General features: G+C 39.2%; 1 protein-coding gene and 1 long non-coding RNA gene across 8 annotated transcripts in view; one reads left to right on the top strand and one right to left on the bottom strand.

The window, feature by feature from the left end:
• TRAPPC12 (trafficking protein particle complex subunit 12) overlaps nucleotides 1–20,603 on the top strand; it is a 73,947-nt gene that overhangs the window by 12,038 nt on the left and 41,306 nt on the right. For all 7 annotated transcript variants that reach the window (XM_084826716.1, XM_084826718.1, XM_084826717.1 and 4 more), the window contains 3 exons: nucleotides 3,974–4,090; nucleotides 11,550–11,663; nucleotides 12,862–13,000. In XM_084826716.1, the coding sequence (XP_084682842.1) occupies nucleotides 3,974–4,090; nucleotides 11,550–11,663; nucleotides 12,862–13,000 (370 nt within the window). The remainder of the gene's footprint in view (nucleotides 1–3,973; nucleotides 4,091–11,549; nucleotides 11,664–12,861; nucleotides 13,001–20,603) is intronic.
• The window catches only part of LOC146359155 (uncharacterized), a 45,022-nt gene continuing 33,692 nt past the window's right edge, over nucleotides 9,274–20,603 (bottom strand). Inside the window, exons 2-3 of the long non-coding RNA XR_014786565.1 lie at nucleotides 9,805–9,993; nucleotides 9,274–9,377 (exon numbers count right to left, since the gene is read on the bottom strand). This is a non-coding gene — a long non-coding RNA (uncharacterized LOC146359155). The remainder of the gene's footprint in view (nucleotides 9,378–9,804; nucleotides 9,994–20,603) is intronic.

Genomic DNA, 20,603 nt, shown 5'->3' with positions numbered 1-20,603 from the left:
GTTGAGGAAAATGTTCATCCGTTCTTGGAGGAGCCCTGAAAATTGACATGAGTTACAGATATGGAAATGGATCCAGAGTTGATGTTGTCAAGACCTGTCAACACTTAGCTCAGATGCTCTCCAAACACACAACTGAGTGTAGAACTTGGGAAAACACGGAAATGTTTCTCAGGGACAAACTGTGGTGGGAAAACAAACTCTGCTAAGTATGCATGGAATTTCCCTTGGTGTCATTTGAAGGGCAGTAGGAGAAATGTCAAATTTTAATGGCCCAGAACCTGAATTCCCTAGAGCTTACATGACTCGGTTCCACCCATACTTGTGTGCTCCTGAAATACTTTCTGCTTTAACTTTGAGTTCATGGTTCAACAGTTATGAAAGCTAAAATATTCTGGAGCTTTCTGTAAGGTAGAAGGTGTATGGTTGCATTTTATTATTTTAGAAAGAGTGCAGAGATTTAAAAAAAAAAATCTAGAAACCTCATCTGCCAGGTCCCATCACTGCAGGCTTTTAAGAAGGCCCTGAAAAAATACTATTTTACCCTGACCTTCCCCTAATATGTCTGCTGTTGTTGCTGGGGGCAGTTCGCTGTTTTTATCTGTTTTAATACTGTATCAGTTTTTTATTATGTGCTTTATTGTCGTACGCCACCTTGGGAGGGCTCCTGCCCTGAAAGGCAGCCAAGAAACATTTTAAATAAATAAATTCAGAACACCACACAATTTCAGGCATGCAGGTTGCCTTGGATGTCTGTACTTCCATTGTCTTTATTTATTTATTTTTTATTTTAACCTCTGTTCTGCCACATGACCTATTTCGATGGCATGCAAGTAAGAACAATAAAAGAACAATAAATAAAATTAATTACTTTTAGCTATTAAGATTTTAAAAATATATATTTTGTTGTTAATTTGAGACCCTCGTTATCCTCCTGGTCATTGTCATTCTTCGGCCTGTATTTTCTCTTTCCTATTAGCACAGTTCTTTTTAAAATTGTCCTCTCTTGATATGGTGTTGGCAGCTAATTTTCATTCTCTAGTTCCATTTGCTAGCTATTGTTAACAATCACCATTTTTATATTAGCAGAACTTACAGTTGCCTTGTCGTATTTCTAGAGCTTTCAAATGGGGCTTGGTGAAACTGCCTTGTAAGTGGTTTGGAGATTGCATCCATCTACGTGTGGGTACATCCAGGCCAACTTTCTGGATTGCATTTCACTTCATTTTTTGTGTAGTTGCACCCAAGCATACCTCAATAAATATAATGCGGTATGCCTAAATAATAAAAAAAGTGGGGAGAAATGAGAGTAATCTTGAGATTGTTGCAAGATTTAGTTTCTGCTAAAAGAAATGATAAATGGCTGAATTAGGCACACACAAAAATTAACAATGGATGAATAGGGGTGGTCCAGTACATGGGAGTAAGAACCATGAGATAACTCTGTCCAAGACATTAGTTAAAAAAAAAGTTGGCAGCTCTTTAATGTGGCACATATTTCGTATTGAAATAAAGAAGTAAAGTGTAGCACTAAATAATGACAAATCACAAGACATGGTGAGAATGCAAGGAATGGTGAGGAACCTCACCATTCCTTGCACAACCTTTAGCAGCAGATGATACTAAAAAGATGACTGGAAACACCTTTAGACAACAGTTCACCTAGACTGTTGCCCCATCCAGCACTCTTAATAGAGTGCTGGTCAACCTCCACCGTCATAATCTCTGTTTTGGCCAGATTAAGGTTACTTATACTCAGCCAGTTTGCCACTGATCCAGAAGCTTGTCTGACAGTCCCACCACAACTGGATTAGATGAAAAGGAGAGATAGGACTGGGTGTCATCGGCATACAGAAATCATTGAACCCCATAACTCTGGATGACACCCCCCGCCACCACCAAGGGTTTCATGTAGAACTTAAATATCTTGGGAGACCAAATTGAACCTCATGGGATCCCACAGGGAGGAGCAAGCATCTCCCAGCATCACCTATTGGAACCACCCTCCAAGGTAGGAATGGAAACACTGCAAAGTTGGAAACTCCCAATCCACAGAGGCTGTCCATTAGGATGTGATGAGCAATGATATCAAATACTACTGGAAAGGTCAGAAGAATCAACACAGTCATGCTTCTCGTGGTTTTATCTCACCATAACTTGTCAACGAGGAAACCAAGGCACTTTCTGTCCCAAAATTATGATGAAAACTAGACTAATGAATTGTGCAGCCACTACCTGCTGAAGTACCTTGCTCAGGGCCAAAGTAGATGTGACATTAATTATGCACTTCTTCTCTTGATTGCAGGTTCCCCCCCCCCAAACACACACATGTGCACACAAATTGCCACAAAAATGTGAGCCAGATCAACACTCTAGGGTGGGGGTAGTAGGGGGCTTTAACCCTTTGCCCAATGCTGTGATCCAGAAAAGGATCACAGCATGCAAAAAAGGACTAATTTGTTTTCAATTAGACCTTTTTTTTGCATTGTAAAATGCAGGTGTAGCGGTCCAGTCTGGATTGCAGCCTCAGTAGGGGTAAAGAATTAACCCCTATCCAGTGATGTGGGTTTTCCAGAAAATTTTGAATTTGCGATTAGTTTAATTTGCATGGAAAAAAATCAGTTTACATCAGAAAATGTTCTGAGGCCCTAGAGCAGGGGTGGGCAACTTGTGGCCCTCCAGAAGTTTTGGGCTACGTCTCCCATCATCCCTCACCATTGGCTATTCTAGCTAGAGCTGATGGGAGCCGTAGGCCCGAACATCTGAACGGCCACAAGTTGCCCACCTCTGCCTAGAGTGATCTAATTTAGCATGTTTATTGTACTTTTATTTAGTAAACAAAGCTAAAAACAAAAATACCCCATGGTATTTTTTTGTTCCAATATACCACATGTATTTCACCTAAAATATTTTGAGGGGGGAAATTAAACCATACTTAATGTGATTTAAATGTTATATTATGTAGACATTGTTATTGGAATACTTGTAAAAAAGTAAAGAGAATAGCATGTACTTCCCTTACATTGATTAAATTTAAGGGGGGGGGGGAGTACTGAAAACTGTTGACAAAACAACCCAAAGGAATATGCATGATGTGCTGACAACTACGTATCTATTTCAGTAGAGTTCAACTCTCTTCCACAGAGGCTGTTGGGGCACCTTCAGTTTTGCTGTCACTATTAGTTCCATTTCACTCAGAGACATATATGTATTCCCACACGTACTTGCTAAGGATAATGGTCCCAATCCAGATCAAGTCTTTTCCCACTGGCAATTTGTGTGTAGAGGAGGGGAAACCATTCACTCAATGGTAGAACCACACAATTTAGTTCATGTGCAGTTTGACCCCCATGAAAGGCAAATTAAGACCTGCTGAGGGCAATAGATTTTTTTTAATCAGGGGTCTCACCACTGCCTCCCTTAAGGAATAGAGAATGCATCCTGCTCCAAAAGGTCTTTGAACACCATTCTGACCAGCCAGCTTCCCCTGGCTGGCTAGTTGTTACTAGCCATAAAGAGTAAGGGGTAAGCAGGTGGGCCAGAGTTCTCCAAATGCCTTGTCTGCATCCTTCAGTGAAATTGGCCAAATCTCATCTAAGCAACAATAACATATAGAAATTAAAGAGACTTCCTGTACAGATTGTAAATATGGCATGATGAACTTCTGAGAAAAAGGAGATGGTAAGTACTTTCTTTTCCACATAATAGGAGTTTCTAACTATTTTCACCATAATGATTATTAAAAGCTTTCCCTTCTGAATACAGGAAGTGGTACAAATACTCTCAGATTCAAGGCCATTGTTCTGCAGTAGAGTTCTAGGCACATAAGAAATATACAAAACACCTTGTGGCAGGATGGGATGTTGAAATATCTCAAGTATGTAGCTTTCCATTAATGCAAGGCATTTGTGTTTTTACAAAGCACTTTGAGTGATGGAAATTTCAGTGATAAATTCTGGTATTTTCCCCCCATTAGGGTGATGCAGTAAAAGACTTAATGATCCGCTTCCTTGGTGAGCATGCTGCAGTGAAAAGACAGGTTCTAAATGCCAACTCTGTGGAACAGTCCTTTGTGGGTTTGAAGCAGCTGATTGTAAGTAACACTGTGTTACTGTCCTTGGTACATATTGAACACTAGGCTTCTTCTCTAGATAGTCAGGAGCTGATGATCTTATTCATTGGTCTTAGAAATGAAGACTTGAAAGTCATCTGGTTCAAGCCCTGCATTTCATATTCAGCTATGCCAGTGATTAGTCTAGAGCTGGCAGAATTCCAAAGTTGAACAGCTACATCCTAACAATCTTCACATGGTCCAGAGCCCCAAACCTATCTCATTACTTCTGACTCAGTCCCACCCCAACAACACTGGCAGCTTTTCTTTATCATTTCTGCCTCTGTGCTGTTGATCCTCCCTCCAGCTTGATGCACAATACTTAGTTCCTAGTGTACTTTGTCATCTACTGCTGTCACTACATGCTTCTTATCCAGAGCTGTCTGAGTTCCAGGTTCTGACTGATGGTGGGCAGGAAGATACCTCTCTAGCACAGTAGTGCCTTTTTTGCTAACATTCAAGAGTTGCCAGAGAGCCAAAAGATTCACCACCTGTAGATTAGCCTCTGCTATTCACTTGTCATTTTCCACAAGTGTACAAAAATAGAGTATGCAATGGCATAAGTGTGTTTGGGGCAGTGTGTTTAGTAGGAATGTAGGAAGTCTGTTTGTCCATTTAGTTTGTCTATTCTGATTGGTAGCAGCTCTCCAGGGTTTCTTGCCAAGGTCTTCCCCATATCCTGATCCTTTTAACTGAAGATCTGACCCTGAGACCCTCTGTACACAAAGCATGTACTGTACCGCTGAGCTATGGTCTCTGCCCAAATATGACCCCAAATGATTTGAGTGATTTACTCCATACATTAAGGAGGAAGCTGTAAAAAATGGTGCAGTGTCACTCACCAATATAGCGGATTGCTTTCCTTGCTCCTTGGAAATTCAGTTTTCAGTCTTAAACACAGAGGTGGAAAGACCACTAAGGGCACAATCTTATGCATGTTTAGATATTTAAAAAAGTCCTACAAGTATTCATGTTTATGTTGGTGTGTAGCACATTCAGTTGCATTTGAGATAAATAATTCCTCTGAGTAATATTGTGCTTTAAAGTTGAAAATATTCATAAAATGCCTATATTAGACACATAAAATATATAATAATTAGCCTCTATTGTATCAAGAGTTTACATTTTAACCTCTTCCTGAAATGAATATCTATCACAGCATTCTTCTAATTTAACAGTGCAATCCTATATATGTCTACTCAGAAGTAAGCCCCATTCAGTTCTTTGGGGTTTACTCTCAGGTAAGTGAGCATAGGGTTGCAGCATTAGTAAGGCAAAAGGTAATTGATACTCTTCAATACTTAAAATATACAAGAAATAGGCTTTTTATTTGCAATATTTATTTTCATATTATTGAGCTTTATGCTAGTAATAACCTTTGACAAACTCTAGCCTCGGGAGGGGTTACTAACGGAGTTTTTGTAAGTAATGCCAAAGTGTTCTGCCAGAGTGATTTACATTGGAGAAGAATGTCATAGCAAATGGACGAGGACGTTTTAATCATTTTAATGGTGTACCATGTAGAGTTAATGACTCCCTTTTGAGACTCCATTTGGAAAAAATCATATATGTTCTGTTAGTTGTCCTTCTGATTTAATGTTGAATTCCCATATGTTGTCAAATATAGTAAGCTCTAGGTCTTGTGTATATTTACTTTATATAGTCAAAGTTTTACTTCAATTTTTAAAAAAAAATCTTCCCAGTTTACGTTGTATTTTTTTTACCACCAAAGTCAAGGAGTTATGACTCATCATTCTACTCTTGATTCTAGAAAATTTTGAATTGGGTTATGACAGTAGTCATTCTGTGCTCTGGGGAGGCCTGGAGTTAGCTGGAATCTTATTTGGGGTTTCTCACTGGCCGCATTTGAACATCACACGAAACATTGTTTAGCATGACATTAATGAGCAACAGCCTCAAGTTCACATGCCTCCCACCCTTCTTCTCCTCTGGTGCAGCCATGAGGAAGATTCTGGAAGCTTTGAGTTCTGTTTTTGCTTAACTACAGCTTGTCATATCATCAGAATAGGCAAACTATGGTTAATGTTAACTATGGTTTATGTGAAACAGAACAACTTGAAACCATGGTTTGGATACTTTTCGAAATCAAACCAAAATGATCTACACGTTTGATAAATAATCTTTCCTTCTGGTGGGTATCTTCATCCTGAACAATGCCTTTGCTTTTTCAGGGTCAGTTACCCTGGGATTATTAAGTTGTCTGTTGCTCAGAAGGTATGGTGAGACTGACTCACGGTAGCCTTCTGTTTAATGGTAATATTTTTATGTCATAAAGATAAGTTTCTTAATCTTTGTTTCTCTTAGGGGGATAGATGAGTAATCTTCAGTAGCTCACTTCAGAAGAGTAAACAGATGGTCATCAGAAATTTAATATCAGTAATACAAAAATATGAATTTATATTTGAAATCAGACATCCATTTATATATTATGCTTGGTCCATTATTCTGCTGTATCACCTGAACTGTTTAACCTTCATTGCATATGTACATCTGTCATACATCAAAGAACAGATGGTGCCCATTCCTGAGATTCTGTGTCCTCTGGCTGTGATCCCATTAGAATGCAGGATGCTTTGTGTCTGTACCTGAACAAGGGCTATGAAGATGGGATGATAATACATTTCTTAGTCTAGTGGCTAAGAGCTGTGAAGCAGGAAGATCCTGGTTCAAATCTCACCTCTGTCATGGAGTCACTAAGTAGCAGTAGGCAAGCCACTATTCTGTCGGCCTCAGCTTCCCACCTGCAATGTGGGGACAATAATGCTAACCTACCTTGCAGGATTCCTCTAAAGCAGTAGTTGAGAATGTGTAGTCCTCCATATGTTGTTGGACTGCAACTCCCATCAGCCCTAGCTAGCATAGCCAATGGTCAGGGATGATGGGAGTTGAAGGCCAGCAACATCTGAAGGGCCACATGTTCCCCATCCCTGCTTTAATAGATTATGGGTAAAATTGTGGGACAATTGGAATAAAACAGTCAAACAAGAAGCTTGTTAACTAAATCCCAGGAATCTCTCCCCCTCTCTCTCTCTTTCACACACACACACACACACACACACATTTACGTTTAAACAATGGAAGACACAGCAGTGATTCATTCATGGTGGGGGATGGAGCAATGCTTGTCTGGCCCCCAAATGCCTTCTGCAGTCTCCCAGCCCAACCCCAAAACTTAACAAAAAAATTGCTTTCCCAGCACCACACACCACTACCTCTGTTGTCTTTACGAAGTTTGTTTTGCATGTGCACAAAAAGGAGTGATGTTTTGCCCACGCTCCTTGCTCCTTCTCTCCATCTAGAGGCAGCACAAGACACCATACATACCGATCTGCTTGGATGCCTTATATGGGCATAAACAGCCCACACACACACATAGCAATCAGGGTTGAGAAGAAAACAGGGAAGGAATGGGTAGTAAGAACTGCACCCATTAGCCAATCACTGTTTCTCACAGATGACAAACATTTCCAAGAAGGAATCAGCTGTTCTCTCTCAGTTTTGTTTCAGTTCTTCCTGCAGCTGCATGAAGCAATTTATTTTTGCTTTTTTCACTCTGAGTGACCGCAGTGTGGAAGTACTATGCTTTAGTAATGTTCTTTTTTGAGAGTGAGAAAGAATGAAAGAAAGAAAGTGTATGTGAACAAGTGCAAGCAAGAGAGTAGGAAGTTTGACTTCATGCCACACAAATCCAGAGACCGGATGAGAAACAGCAATAGCCAGCCAATACGATGGTTTTTTCGTTTTCATTTTGGGGGAGTGGGGGCCCTAGGATACCCTTGCTATCTTTTAGGGTTGGTTTTGGGGATGGATATTGTGGGCATGTAAAGAGGTGGATTTTGGCTACTCCGACCTTGCTGCCCATCTTTACTCTTGAGTAATCCAGTCCTTCTTACTTGTGAGTAGACATGTCTAAGCCAGATTTTTGTACTATGCTGATTTTCACTGTTACTTCTGAGTAGGCATTGAGAGGGGTGGCTGTGGTGGGAATGCTCCTGTAAAGAGGTGGATTTTGAATGCTATGTAATGGCTTGCTGGTGGAACAGGACAATGTGGGCTTGAAGGAGTGCTTTCTGATGGTGTTCTATGGGTCAGAGATATCAATCAACCCTCTGCTTTACATGCCTGTTAAGTTCCTTGCCTGGCTTTCCCTTTTCTATATTGCTGCTGTACCAGACAAATGGGAGTACAAAGGCATGCTTTAGTATGTTGTTGGTGTCAGACTCAAACTCTCTCTTGCAATCATGATCTCGATTTCCCCTTATGCAATGGATTGCTGCTGAATTTCAAATCCTGTTTTTCTGTGTTATATTGTGCAGATTCCCCACGTACCACATGCACTGACACACCCCACATGCGTTCATACATGCTGGCATTATCCTACAGTGGATGTGACTCATTTCCCATTTTGCAATGGATTGCTGTTTTTATATGTGATGTGTTGCTGCTGTACAAGACAAATATGAGTGCAAAGGAGTGCTTTACTGTGTTGTTGGGAACTACTAGATGTAGCTGCCTCCACCTCTGTTGATCCTGCCCTCCACCCTACCAGCCGCATTGGGCACCAGCAACGTCTGAGAAGATATCATATACTTTATGGTAATCAAGCATTCTGAACTTGCTGTTATAGCCAGATCACTGCAGAGGAGATTGGATTTTGCATTCCCAAATTTCTTCCAAGTTTCAGGTAGATTTTGGACCTCTTTTCCCAAGTTGCTTTTCCATAAGTATCTTTCACCTTCTCTAGAAATTTCATTAGACAGCCAGTGCAGTAGTACCTTGGTAACCTTTAATAAATGTCACGACACTATCTTCTTAACAAATGAATAGCACAATTTTCTTCTTCCACTGTAGTAAGATACATTCAGCCAGCGAGCTCAGCAGAACTGGGGCTTCACCCATAATGATTTAAAACTTCCCCTCTGTCTCTTGTTGAAAGAGCAGTCCGAACTGTCCAAAAGGAATTATGTTATGGATAGGTCTGATTATTATATAGTTGCCAGGTGTACATTTTCATAAATAATGGACCTTTATTTAACAATATCAGAGTTGGATAGAACATAATTACCACCCCTTATTTAAGAATACCTCATCTTATTTAAGAATACTCCATCTTCAGAGCTTCCCACATTTTATTTTTTTCCGGATTCTCCTATTTTTTTCTTGGTAGGAGAAGTTCTGATTGGTGTAGTGTACTGTTAACTTTTGTCCCCATAAAAGCTCCCTCAGAATTATTCATGTGTGACAGTACCTGAAATGAAATAGTTAATATCACTAAGTACAATAATTCACGGGACTCTTCAGTTCTCTAGTTCGAAATATAAAGGATGTTTTAAAGCAGTTAACAAGACTGGCCCAGTTTGGATTAGTGTTCTTAGCTTTGTTATAGTAAACCATGGGAATTAATGTTGGGCCAAATTCTCCTTCCTCCCCTCCTCCTCTTGTACACCAGCTTTGGCACAAAGATTCTGGTTTATATTTACCCGCAATTCTCTGTTATGACTCAACCAGGGAACTCTGGCTTAATGTCAATTAACAAACTAAGAAAATGAACCAGAAAGTAATTCTGGTTTTTTTCCTGGTTTATTCACCAAAATTAAGCCAAAATTCCCAGTTTGGACAAAGCAAGGAACTCTGGCTTAATACAAGCTAGGAGCTTTGCAACAGTAGGTACTCACATTCCAATTGCTGTGCAAGGTGAACTCAGGGGCCCAGGCCCAGTGGTACAATGGTGGATGGTTTTCTGTAGGTATCGCCAGTCATTTGCGCCTCAGTGGCAAAGAGTTGGAGTCAGGAAAAAGGGATCACTTGTGGCTTGCAAAAACAGAAAACTTTGACTTCAGAAAGTAGGAGCCAGAAACTGTTCACTACAGGGGGCGAAATAAGGATTGTTTAAAGAGGAGAGAAAAAGGACATGGAGAGACTTTCAGTATACATTAAAAACACATTTTAAAATACATTTTAAAAACAATTTGCCATTTTGTCTTAGGGCAAAATGTACTCCATGATGGAGGACAATGCACAAGCTTATTTCTTCTCTTTGACCACAAATACATCTTTCCATTATCATGGATCAATAATTGAATGGTGTGAGTCTGTCTGCTTCCCATCTGAATGAACTGTGCAACTATGGGATGTTCGTAAAGGATTGGACTGGAGCCTCATGGACTAGAGGCGACTGGAAGAATAGCACAGTGCATAAATGTACAGATAATATGCTTTTCCTACACCAAAGGTGAAAATAGTTTGGCAAAGAGAAATTACCATTCATTATTATCCTTTTATTTATGTGTTGTGTTGCTGATTACTGCCAGTTTTCAGAGAATTAGTCAGTGGTGTTTTAGTAGGCTGACCCCGGTACTGTTCTTTTTTTCATTATATCATTTTTATTTTTGTTTCCCATTACAATTACTCAAGACAATTTATGTCAACTTAACACATATATAGTATATCTATAGTTGCTAAATTACCTGGCTGGAACCTGTTCCAATAATTGATAAATGTAATCCAGTGTTTTTAGAACACCTAAATAGAGTTCATTCTTCCCTCTGATAACTCTGTTACTGGTCTTGATTCCACTCTGTATTGGGCACACAGACAGTCCTCTTTCCTCTTGTCACTTTGACAGGAAGCAAAAGACCAGGATGGACATAACTTGTCTTTTTTCTGAGGAAATTCCTCTTTTGTTGGATACATTTGTGAACTTGGGGTACCCATTGCAGCAGTTACCAAATTTTGTCTGTTATTTCTGTACTTCTGTCAGATGTCTAGTGAATGCATCAGTGAGGTTGAGGTTCAGAAAATGAAATGCATTTGTGCGTATGTTTGACCTCTCTCTTTCTCTTTGCGGGGATAATTCCTCTCTTTCATTTGGTACTAGATTCGGGTGAATGGCTAGATGTTTAAAATCTCAAGTGTTTATATTCCCTAAAATGTTCATTTTGACCCAGCTGTATTTTTCAAGTAAACGGTATTGAATGACCTTCATGAATTCATTGATTCAAAACTAATAGGAACATAATTTGATTCCAGAAAGAATAAAATAGTAATGTTCTTTGGAAAGAATAGATACGATTCTTTGTAATGGCAAAAATGTTGCATATTTCAGATGGGTTAAGAACTGATCACTGTTTCAGAATGGAACCGTCCCTGGCCCCTCATAATAAATTGTGTATCCTTTTACACTAGCCATCTTCTAATTGTAAATTGTGAGTGATGCCTGGCTCTGCTTTTTGTCTAATTATACAAGCAGCTTTGACAAATGACATCCTACTTCCTACTGGCCAACTTTATTGACCTTGTCATTATTACTAATGGTTAGCTGTAGCTGCTTCAAGCAAAATAAGCAGCTCCAAATTTTAGGCAGTTGAATATATTTGTTTCTTAGCCTGTTCTTCTTCTCGCCCCACCCCTCTTCAACCAGAGCAGCAAAAACTGGAGAGCAGCAGTTGATTTATGTGGACGACTTCTGACTGCCCATGGTCAAGGCTATGGCAAAAGTGGCCTACTCACAAGTCATACAACAGACTCTCTGCAGGTATGCTTGCCTTTTAGTCAGGCAAAAGTTTGGGTGCAGTTTTGCAGTTGGGGACAGATATCCATTGATTACATTTATGTTTGCCTGGAGTTCTGAAACTTGCACTTTAAAGCAGGATGGGTAATTTGTTTAAGTTCAAGGATCCTGTTGGAAATGTAACAGAAGTTAGATGCCTGCAGCATGCATGCATATATATACACACACACATATTCTACTTTGCTCATAACTTGCATCAGCAGTGTAGACAACAGTCCAGCAATAAGAAATAGATCCTATCTCACCAGTTTAACATTCTGACTAGTTCGAATTGCTTATTCCCAAATTGTCCTGATTCTATCCCTCCTCCATTTTTTAATAATCTTTTCAGATGCATTACCTTTGTATATACATGTTTAATCCTGCTGATGCTAGTGCAGGAAAGGAAAACTTTATCTTTCCGAAAGTAAATCTGAGATTCGTAATGCAAGCAGACTTCACTATGATGCTGGAGAAGAACATATATTACCTGCCCTTGTTCTAGCTCAGAAGAGCATAGCATGATATTAATAACAGCACAAATCGTTTTGTGCCTAGATGCTTAATTTAAGGAGAGTTGTGTTACATAGCTTTTCAGGAGCACTGTAAGATGTTTATGTAGGTATTCCGTTAAAAGCAATTGCAATCTTTTGATTTTAAGCATTACCAATACAAAGAATATAAAGATCTTTTGTGATAGTGTGGCTAGTAAACTAAATATTCATAAACCCCAACAATGAGTCTGTGTTCTGGATTTCTTCCAAGTGTTTGTCAGTGTGAATAGCTGAAAACATGAACAAAACATATATTTCTTATGATAATACCTAACAGTATTGGGGCAAATGGTCTTTTTTTTTTTTTTTTTTTGCAATTCATTATATGTTCAGAGATCTGTACAACTATGTGCGGTAAGTCAGTTTGCTGTTTGCAGGTAAGGAGCAGAAAATAAAGTCAGAATTACCTGAAGACACAACTACTTCTAGAAATGTTGGCTTTTTCAATTTGCTCAGTTCACAGAAACTTTTACGCGGGTACCTGTTTTATGGGTGTCTGTGAATGTGCCTTTGTCAGCTTTTTACCTGTCATGCCTGAAAAGATTAGAAAACCAATAGTGTAGTTTATTTTTTACAGTTAAAGCTGTCAAATGATCTGACACTTTTGAAACTTTTTTTCTACTTTCAAGCTGTGGTTTGTAAGACTAGCACTCCTGGTGAAACTGGGCCTTTTCCAAAATGCTGAAATGGAATTTGAACCATTTGGAAACCTAGACCAGCCTGATCTATATTATGAATATTACCCCCATGTATACCCAGGACGCAAAGGTAAATCTGTTTATATTCCATTTTTAGTACTGTTAATATTAATAATGTTGGGCATAATGCAGCCAGTATTAAGAGCATTTAGCTCCAGTTGATTTCAGTGGAAGAATTAAGAATGTGCTTAAATCTTTCATTGACATTAATTAAACTTGCAAGAACGTTGGCTGGGTAGTGTCCATTATCTTGATCCTTAACTGTATACAGATCCTGTTAGAAGAAACCCAGGTTTTCAACATTTAAGTAAGACAACTTTCTAGACAATGTCCTAGCTTCTTGAAGTTCTCTTTTTATTCAAAGTCACTTCCAGTTGATCAACAGTAGTTATACTTTACAGAATAGTGACAGGTGCAAAGGAGTTTAGATGTTAGGATCTACACTGCAGGCCCTTTTTTTTTTTAGAGGCATTGCTATGGTAGTATTTTTGACAATGTGGTCACTTCTCTGTAGGCACACATCAATAAATGTGTGTACAATGCAGTACCCTTTGTAGTTATGATGTCTTTCTGTACCACACACCAATTTGTAGTGCTGCAATTGTGGAAGAAATGGGTGATGTTTTCAAGACCACACGAGCGGAGTTTTATCAGTTTGTAATGTGATTTAATGTCAAATGCTGCTGTATGGTGCTTTCATTGCATGAGAAGTGGGAGTTGGTTGGAACCAATGTCACTCTGGTAGCATCCCATGGGCGTTCCATGGGAGCTTTCTCAAACAGCTTTTTAAAAGGTTGAAAAACCTTTTCATTCCCCCCTGGAATTAAAAGGGGGGGCAAGGCAACATCTGGATAATATCTTGGAGAAAAGTACCCCACTCGAGATAGTGGGGGGACTGGATTCCAGGATTATCTCTCCAGAGCTTTACCAACACAAAAAGCTATACTGAGACTCCTATTTCATAGGAGAAAACAGGGCTGACATGTTCCATAATATATGCTTTAAGAAATATCAACAACTTCTGAGGGATGATTTAAGAAATGTTAACAATATTTGAGAACATCTGAGGACCTGCAAGATCTGTTTGAAACATGTCTGCGCCGAGGAAAAGAAAGGAGCTGGCATCAACTCCCCCCGCACCCCCTGTGTCAAAAGTTTTGAGAACAGAAGATATAGGGGAATTATTTACTCTGATAAAGACTTTATCTTCGCAATTTATGGAGCAAGCCAAAAGACTGGATTTAATCCAAAATTCCATCACCGTCTTGCAAGGAGCTATAGATTTAATTAATGCATCATGGCAAAAAATGGAGACGAAAATTAATGAGCTAGAAGACAGACTGGCAGGAAATGAAACTACGACACAAATTTGTTTTAAAAATGCCTCTGATAGAATTTCTCAACTGGAGGCCTTCACAAGGAGATCCAATGTATATATTATTGGGATTAAAAATCTGCCTAATGATGTAAAATTGCCTATTTTTGTGGATAAACTTTTGCATGAGATACTCCCTATCCCATCTGATTATTTACTTGATATTGAGCAGGCATTTCGTGTGCCAAATGCTAAAGGGACTGATTACACGATCATAGTCCAATCTGCAAAAGTCTCTACAAAGAATTATATACTGCGTTTGACAAGAGAGGGTGGAAGCCTTTCCTGGAAACAAGATAAAGTTATGTTATTTCCAGATTACATCAAAGAGGTGGTGAATAAAAGAAGGCAATTTATCAAAGCAAAAAATATGGCAAAACAAATGAACTTACAATATTACTTAAAATATCCTGCTACACCTTGTATTGTGTCTGAAGGTCAGATTGAAGCAGTTTCTAAATCATGAAATGGTGGCGGCATGGCTGAAATTAAAAATGCGTGAGAATTCTGTTACAACTCCATGAACTGGAATCTTTAAACAAGCTTTGTTAACTGCTTGTGTTTAGTCTACATGATCCAGGCTAGGTCAGAAGATAAATGATTATACATATATTGGTTTATTCTCTTTCATCTTTCTTTTTTTCTTGCTTTTCTTGATATTTTTTATTTCAAAATAGATATGGTATGCTGTATTTAAATATATTGTTTGAGGGTAATTGTGCACATGCATTTATATATAAAATATAATACTGATTGTTGAAGGTTTATTTTAAGTTTTATTATATAACACTGTATTTCTTTTCATTATTATTACTATTAATATAGGCTACTGGGAATGAACTGTAGACCTGTTTCTTTGATATAAGATTGATGATATGATATTGAAATGTAAGGTTGTTTATTAAACTGTAAGATTGTTAAGGTTATAGATACAGTTTTTAAAATAGAATGCCATCAGAGGCCAGGGGGTATTGGAGTTTAAACTTAATTCTTTAAAGGGGAGGGGGAGCGGGAGGGAAGGGGAAAGAATCTTCTTTTTTCTTCACTTCCTTTGCTCCTCCCTTTTCCTTTTTTTTTCTTTCTTTTTCCTTTTCTTTTTGTTGTTGTAGTGTCCTCATCAGAATATTGTGTTGTTGGGAAATTGTAGTATTGATCAGGTTGTTAGTAATTTTGGTATTGTTTATTTCATTTATAAAGATAAAATAAATACAAATATATTAAAAGAGAGAGAAGTGGGAGTTGGTTGAAAGATAACCTGTGCTGCCTTAGAGCCTTTTTCAAAACATTGTTTAATGTGTGCGCGCTGATGTGCATTGCTTTATTTGATAAGAGATTTTTTTGCGGCACCACTGCAGTCTCTTCCATTGTCCTGTGTCCAATTGCAAAGGTATACTTCCCTTGTCCCACAACTCTAGGGAGTTGTTGTATTTTGCTGTGGCTACCACAGTTTCTTTCTTCAGTCTTCCATGCAGAGTTTCAGAGCTATTTTGCCTTTCCAGACTCCTTGCTCATCTCTGCTGAGGTTTGGGAGCAGCAGAAACTATTAATGTCAAAAGGCTTTTTTCCCCTCCCCCTTCTCCCAAAGTCCATCTTAAGTTCCCCTCTCCCCCTCCACCAAAAACCATTATTCAGTCCCCACTCCAAACCAACATGAAAGCCAATACCCCCTCTTCCTGTGCTTCCCCAATGGTCATGTCTCAAGCACACCTTTTTTCTCTTCCCTTGAGGGGCAGCCTCTGTACCCACTTACCTGGGAATAACCACCATTGAAGTCAATATGACTTACGTCTGAGTAGAAATGTGTATGATTACATTGTCAGCATTCTAGTAGAGAGAAGGGAATGAAAGAAAGGAGTAATTGGGAAGGCTTGAAAGGGCATTGCAAAGTTTTATTTCCTTCAAAGGAGGAATGGGGGTGGAGGAAATAACATTGATTTCACTGTCCATTTGATTGAGTATTGAAAGAAGAGAGTGGAGGTGGGAAGCCCTTCAGACGGAGGCAGTAAAGCTGACAAGGAAGTCTGCTCAAGCACTGCCCTCCACCCCTCAGACATGTCTTGGAGGCTCCCTAAAAGGACAAGCTGCTGCTGATAGTCCCTCTCCTTCTCCTCCTCAGAACCACTGCTATTTTTTCTTTCATTTGTGGATATCTCATTGTGCGCAGCTCCTCAGGACCATTTTTTCAGATAAGTTAATAGAAAAATGTGCAGTTATTCATAGCTTTAGAGCTCTGTAGGTGTGCACTGGAAAGTGCCATTACAAAAATTAAATGGCTGACAATCCAGCCTTGTTGACAGCGGCCAGCAAATGGAAGACAGATCCCTATTTCCTCCCTACAGAGACATTTCCCCCTCCTAAGGTGAAGCTGAGGTCTCCAGAATGAAGCCACTCCCAGTGATACAAGTTATTATACTGCACAGCTTGTCCACAACGAAATCACTACTCCAGAGATGGTGCAGTGAAGAAAAAAACGTGTCATAAATCAGGTCTACAAAATACTGGACTGCGGAAACAGAAATCAGAGGAGTACCACATGTTGACAAGGACATCATGTGCCCTGAGAATGGGCACATTGCAGTAGTGGGAAAAGGCTAGTGTAGATTGGGTCCCTCCTTAAAGAAGGTGTTTATTAAGTAAAACATGCAATACTCAGTAGCATTTAATAAGTAAACCATAAGTGGTCCAAGTTTTAAACTATGTGTATTATGGTCCCAGTAATATGGACAAAGAATCCTTATAGGAAGGGTTAGTTTTCAATACTTTGCACATCTTAATTTAGGACTGCAGAGCTGAAAGGAAACACACTGTGACCTTGACCACCACTGGGAGGCTACACCCACTGTCTCCCAAGAACTTATTTGCAATGGGGAGACCATTTTGGCCCCTTCCATTGACCAGAGAAGAAGATGGCAGTTCTTTCCTCTTCTCTCCCTCCATTTTTTTGGGTACTATGTCTGTCAGATTATGAATCTGTGAGCAGGGACTGTCTTGTCTTTCAATCTCTATACAGCGCTTAGAAAATTATAGCTGTTAAAATAATTAGAATAATGCTGGGTCTGATTTTTAAAGGCTGGCAGCAACAAACAGTTCAAGCAGGTTTTGAGATGAACTACGTATCCTGTACAGATATAAGTATTAACCATGGTCTGCTTTTCTTAACTATGGTTCAGCATCTGAATGAGTAAACTGTGGTTAAGGATTGGCTGATGGGAAAGCATGGCTTGCATTGAGTTTGCAAATCATGTTTTGCATTAACTATAGCTATGTGTTACATCTTCTCTCCATGGTTAAGGGAGCTTCTTGGGTTGCCCAGCTTCCGCTTGTAAAGTAACAAGTAAATGTTACTGGTTTCATCTTATACATGTCCTCTTATACAAGCCTAACCATGGTTTCACTGTGTGGGATCTTAACCAGTGCTAAGTCAATAATGTTTAGCATTAACTATGGTTAAGCATTAAGGGGCCGCGGTGGCTTAGTGGTTAAGACACTGAACTGCAGATGGGAAGGTCAGCAGGACAGCAGTTCGAGACCCGAGTGCTGCGTGACAGAGTGAGCTCCCGTCTTCAGTCCTAGCTCCTGCCAACCTAGCAGTTCGAAAGCAAATTGCAAGTAGATAAATAGGTACCGCTTCGGCAGGAAAGGTAACAGCGTTCCGTGCACCTTGGTGTTCAGTCATGCCGGCCACATGACCACGGAAGCGTCTTTGGACAGCGCTGGCTCTTCGGCTTAGAAATGGAGATGAGCACCACCCCCTAGAGTCAGACATGACTGGTTGGGGACACCTTTACCTTTATGGTTAAGCATTATGTCTACACTAGATCACAGAGTTGTCAGGAGGCGTGATCTAAGAGCTTTAGATCTGCAGAATAATTAATGAATAAACATACTTAAACAGAGCCTTTTTTTTACTGCCTACCACTCTGATTCCTTAATGGCAATGAGTTTCCAACTTGAACATTTGTGTGGTCAAAAAGTCAGATAATGCATGGATCCTGCTAATCTTTCTGCAGCTGAAGAGTACAGATGTACTAGATCAAAGCTTGGAGAAGATTGTCACATTTTTGTCATGTTTGAAGGCCACATTATTATTCCTGATGGCCTAAGAGAAAGAAAGGGCATACTTGTGTTTGCCTTGAAATAAATACTGGAAAGGAAGTCTGAATCTGTGCCATTAAGCAGCTAATTTTAATGATAAAATAAACATAAATCATACATATATTTTAGCTACTGTGCAGTAACTGTCATCCATGATAATATGCTGATGGCTGCTAATTATTTCTTTTCGTTTTTTGGTGTAACAAGCATAACTGTAAAATCTTTGATTAATTTATCTCATTTTGATTCACAATAGTTAAACGAATTGGCAATTAAAATGCACTTTGCAATCAAATGTGTCAAGATACAAATAAATAATGATTATGAAAGTAGTGTAAAATACATTTCGTTTAATTCATGTGTGTAATTTGGATCAATTCAAAATATTCATTGAGTTAAGTACAATGTGTTTAATTTTCGAACAGCTTATGAATTTCAGTCTAGAGATGTTGTGAATTTCCAAGGATGGCTCTAACATTTCTGGTACTATATCATCCTTAGCATCTATGCAGCTAGACCTATTAAATGGTACCTTCTACTCCAAAATAACTTTCCCCCTCTTTCACCTTCTCTGTGTGAATCTCAGATGCCCAGTTTAAACTATCAATTTTTACTGACATACCAAATATATTTTACTTCTCCTTATCTCTTCAGTTCGAATTTTGAAATGCTCATTCTCTTGCATCGCCTTTTGTTAATTAGGATAAGCTGACTTTATTCTGTATACATGCTATGATGTGTATAATCCATAGATCTGTCCTCTTTGGAATCTTGCCTGGCTGCAGATTACAGCTGCAAAATGTGTAAGCAATGTCTATACAAAAACTTAGTGCCCAGTCACATTTCTCATCCTGTGTGGAGATTCACAGAAACAAGGCTCCAGTTCAAATGTGTTTGAACCCTACCAGATCCAGTGGCAAATACATCACGCCTCTCAATGTGTTGTTCTACCTGCTATGGGGAGGAGGGAGCACAAGTGTGCCTTAGACTCACTTAAACTCCAAGCAGTTGTAGATTGTCTTGTGTGATGATTGCATGGGTGTCTACTTCATTATGGGTATGCATGCTGGGAAACCTCAGTTGGGTCTTGTTTACTTATGCTTTGCATTCCACTCAGCAGACCACGAGATTCCTCTTTATTGGCTGCCTCAAGTGACTATTTCGAGATATAAGCTTTGTTCATTCCGCTTGAAATTCTCAAGTTGAGTTCTAGTAGAAAGCTGCTGTCCAACATATGCTCTGCAGGTAATTGAAAGGTAATTTCAGCAGAGAACAAAGGTTAGTTTGGATAGTAAGTGAAGTTTTAGGAACTTAGTTTCCTATAGTTCTTTGGTTCTATGGTAATCCCTTATTCTTTGGAATCTCTAATCATCATTGAGTTGGTGTAATAGTTTAGCGAAGGAAAAGAGAACAGCCTACTAGCAGTTCCCCTTTGCTTCTGTCAAGGAGCTGTTCTTGCCAAGAGTATGCTTTCCGGATTTTAAACGCACAGAGAGGGCACATTTCCATGTGATCACTCATTAAAGGTGTGACATATAGCATGGCCCTTTAAAATCATAGATCAGTTTGCTTTTCAGAATCCTCACATTTAAACAAGCTTTAGTTGCACAGCAGATGGGAGAAAGGGGGGGAGGGGTAAAAGCATTATCTTTTTCTGAGCTGTTACTCTGACAAGCAAGAATCTCTTGGTTAGGACCTGGAAATCATGTATATATTAGTGGCTGATTCTTTTCTTAAAAAGAAAAGAAGATTGACTCAGGAGAGTTAAGTTAATCCATTTCACCAAAGAAAGGGCTTCTATAGTTGAGAACAATGTGTGTGTGATGTGTGTGGGGGTCCTTCTTGGCTTCAGAAAGTGCCTGTATGCAGGATCTAGGAAGCAAATCAGAAAATAAAGGGTAAATTCTCTGAAAATTGTGTCATCTATTTACAGGTCACTGAGATCCTCCATTACTCTGTTGGAATTTGCTGCAATTTAAAAAAAATATATTGGGGACCTTGTTTTAAAATGTTGCTCATTGGCACCAGCCAACTTTTAGGATGTGGCAGCTGTCAAATTGTACAGGTGTTGTTGCATTAGAAAGCCTGACTTAAAAAAAGAAAAAGAAAAAGCTATCCCCCGTCTTATGTCTGTTCCATCTGTTACAAGGTCTTGAAAGTTTCCCTTTTGCTTGAAGAGTTTTTTTTTTTACCGCCTTCTACT

The sequence above is a fragment of the Heloderma suspectum genome, chromosome 1, assembly GCF_057233095.1.
Source record: "Heloderma suspectum isolate Gila_16-S chromosome 1, 16-S_ref, whole genome shotgun sequence".
Lineage (NCBI taxonomy): Eukaryota > Metazoa > Chordata > Lepidosauria > Squamata > Helodermatidae > Heloderma > Heloderma suspectum.
Note: the sequence above shows the minus strand (reverse complement) of the source record. Positions and strands in the feature narration are given on the sequence as shown.